This window comes from Tachysurus fulvidraco, chromosome 18, assembly GCF_022655615.1.
Source record: "Tachysurus fulvidraco isolate hzauxx_2018 chromosome 18, HZAU_PFXX_2.0, whole genome shotgun sequence".
In the NCBI taxonomy this organism is placed as follows: domain Eukaryota; kingdom Metazoa; phylum Chordata; class Actinopteri; order Siluriformes; family Bagridae; genus Tachysurus; species Tachysurus fulvidraco.
Window position 1 is genome coordinate 6,573,140 of NC_062535.1, and position 3,401 is coordinate 6,576,540.

The window sequence follows — 3,401 nt, forward strand, 5'->3', positions numbered from 1 at the left end:
GGATGACTTTATGTTTATTTTTCAATGTCAAGAGAACATGGAAACATTTTTGAAATTGCATTGATGAAAAAGGCTTAAAGGTCAATGCCATGTTCAGTGAGTGAGAGTGAGGGAGGGAGGGAACAAATTAATTTATGAATAAATCAGTTTAGTCCTGTTTTTGTAAATGTAAACACACACACATCTGTATTTCCCAAATTATGATTAACATATGTAAACTGTAGTTTAATTTTGCTACATTTTTTCATACGTTTTATTTTGTGTCACATATTAACCTTAAAAATTGTATATATTATTTTAGTGATTGCTTGGGACAACAATACCATAAAAACAAGTTAGAGTAAGCAAACTTGCACAAAAAACAGACATTAAAGGAGCAATACAAATAAAGTGCCATGACAACGGTAAGCGTTAATTTCCGAAACTGCGGTCGGCGGTGACAGGAAGTGACGTTATTTCGCACATGCGCGGAACCGATCGTGTTGCTGTACGGATCGAGTAGCGACTGGAGACCGTAGATATCTATGGGAGGAGAAAAAGAAAATTACCCACAATCCAGTGCGTCGTTGAAGCGGCCATTGCTTGTGAACGGCTTCTAGCTGCAAGGTGACTGTGATATTGTTGGTTTTTTTATTTAAACTCTAGTCAAATTGTAATTATGTTTGTGCTCGAAGGCTTGTGTTTATTTACAGGTTTCTAATAACGGATGTATGCAGATGTTTAGTGTAAACGTGTGTTATAGAGGAACAGCAGCTAATCAGCTAACTAACGTTAGCATCGGACACAAAGTCATTTGTGTGGAGTTTTAATGTTTGTGTGTGTTTAGGGTGAAACTATCGGCTTCAGCTATAAAACACATTAAAGGTCTCATTAAATATTTATAAGGTCATTAAGAACAGTTTAGATACCTGAGTTTGTCTTATTAACATTAATCAGGAAAAGGACGAGTATTGGCTATAATGTGTTTTATTTATGTATTTTTATATATAGATACATTGTGTGTGTGTGTATGTGTGTATATATATATATATACACATTATGTATATTATATCTATCTCTCTATATATGTGTGTATATATTTATATCTAAATAGATATACATATATAACGTATGTATCTATATAGATATAAATATATACACATACATTATATATCTAGATGATCACGCTTACAGATGAAGTAACCATTAATCCACAGGGACGTTCATGAGTGAGCTTTTCAGATGCAGTTATAATGAACTAATTTTTGTCTGGTGAAACATCAGGCTGCATTGTAATAAATCAGTCCTGATTATTTACACAGTTAACTGTAGTGTGTCTTTGGTTTTCTTGTTCAGAGACAGCATGGCGCTCCATCGGCTCTTTCAGCTCTCCTCAGTCTTCCGCTCGGCCGTGACTGTGACTCTGCGCAGGAACATCGGCATCTCTGCTGTCCTTTTTAACAAGGCGAAGGCTCTGGACCCTGTACAGAAAATCTTTTTGGACAAAATCCAAGAGTACAACCTCAAGAGCAAGTGAGTATCAGTGATCAAAAAAACTGTTTGATTTATTTATTTATTTATTTATTGTTTCCAAGTCGTGACCTTGAAACAAATCTGTCTCTTCCTTTCTTGCATAGGAGTTCAGGCGGAGTGGTTGATGGTGGTCAGAACTACCAGAAGAATATGACAGAAGAGATAAGCAAACTGCAAAGGTTATATGGAGGAGGTGACATGACTAAATTCCCAGACTTCAAATTCACAGGTCAGTGTCAGATCTCCAGTCTGGAGCTACAGTAGTGCTTTTACCCAGGTTTTCTCTATCCGGGCTGAATGCATGCGTCACTTTCCCATCACTTTTCCTGTGAATGTAAGGTCGGTTTCTTTATACGCTTCAAGGGCAGTGAGTTTGTTTTAATGTCAGATTTAACACGTAATGAAAATAAATAAAGCAGATTTACTCACTGGCAATCCACACGCTCAAACATAACCACATTCATTATATTACAAATACAGGAGCTCAAGTGCAAACGTTGTGCTGCAGCATCTGATGGAATATTGTAACAGTTGTAAAAATATATCTTCATCAGCTTACAGAAACTAATCCCCTTCTATAGCAGAGGTACCTGTGCTAAAGGTGCTGAGTACAGTATAAAGACATCTGGGTGAAGAAATGTCACTAAATAATAATAAAAAATATTGTACACACTCCTGTAAAATAAAAACAAATAAGGAAATCAAGAAGTGGGGAGATTTTCTTGTCTCAATGTGAAAATTACAACACAAATTAAGTGAGAAACAAACTTTTTATTTTACCGAGAAAATAAATCAGACATTTTTGCACACCTTAAACTAAGTGTGTTGAAGCAGCTGTTGATTTTATTAAGACTCTTTAAGTGTAGAGTCTATCAACAGGACATGTCTCGTCTTACAAAATATTCTTTCTTCCAATTAGTCTCCTGTGAACAGTCCATATCTGGGCTCTGATTGTCATTCAGAAACACTGATGATCTTTTGGTTTAAACCGTCAGACTGAAAGTTTGAAGTTCCTTTTATCTGTAGTTATCTTTGGTAACAGACACCTGAAGGTTTTGCTTTAAAATCCACCAGTATTTGAAGGTATATTTGTGGTTCTTAAAAAGAATCAGCTTTAACAAATGATGATGATGATGTCACCATGCTGTACTGTGGACCTGCTGATCTTTTAGCGGCACAAACTCCCAAACAAACCTTTTTAGAATGATGTAATTATACCTTTGGAAATTGTCTCAACAGATCGTAACAGCACATGGTTTGTGTTTCTTTAGTCGAGCTTTAGTGTGTAGACTTTTTATGTCCATTTTTGGTTGTTGATATTTTACCTTCTACGAATAACCCTGTTGTGTAATAACGTCAGTACAAATTAAAAGTCCTGCTTGCTTTCATTTCAGTTCACTAAATCCTTGTTCTGTTTTTATTCCATCAGAGCCCAAGCTGGAAGAGGTGGCCAAGTGAGCAGCTCTCTGTTAAAACTGTGTGTCTATCATTCTGAGTGATGAAAAGAATTATTTAATAAATCTCTTGGTTGAAAAATGGGTATAATGTTCATTTTTATCCATCATCATAATATCCTTCTACTGAGTACAAAACAGTCACATTCTGTCATCAAAATAAAATTCTATATGGTGTGTAAAATAATATCCAAATATATGGAGGTTTACTTTCTGCACCTGGTTCCTGTTCACCATCTGAGACATACTTTGATATCTTAATTCACCTGCTTGTAAATTTAGTTCCACACCAGGATCATTTGACATCTACATTCACAGCATTTGGCAGATGCTCTCATCCAGAGCAAGTGCTTTGAAGTCTCACTAGGTTACAGACTTGGGATATACGTTTGGGAGGAATCACAGCATCATATTTTTTAATATACACATAAAACA

The 3,401-nt window shown here is 35.7% G+C and overlaps 1 protein-coding gene across 1 annotated transcript; it reads left to right on the forward strand.

Moving 5' to 3' along the window:
• The first annotated feature begins 447 nt into the window (after positions 1 to 447).
• Positions 448 to 3,048, forward strand: atp5pf (ATP synthase peripheral stalk subunit F6). The gene is made up of 4 exons (XM_027155979.2): positions 448 to 606; positions 1,336 to 1,512; positions 1,617 to 1,741; positions 2,942 to 3,048. The coding sequence occupies exons 2-4, from the start codon at positions 1,343 to 1,345 to the stop codon at positions 2,968 to 2,970; spliced, it is 324 nt and encodes a 107-aa protein (XP_027011780.1). The 5' UTR covers positions 448 to 606; positions 1,336 to 1,342; the 3' UTR covers positions 2,971 to 3,048.
• Positions 3,049 to 3,401: the final 353 nt, after the last annotated feature.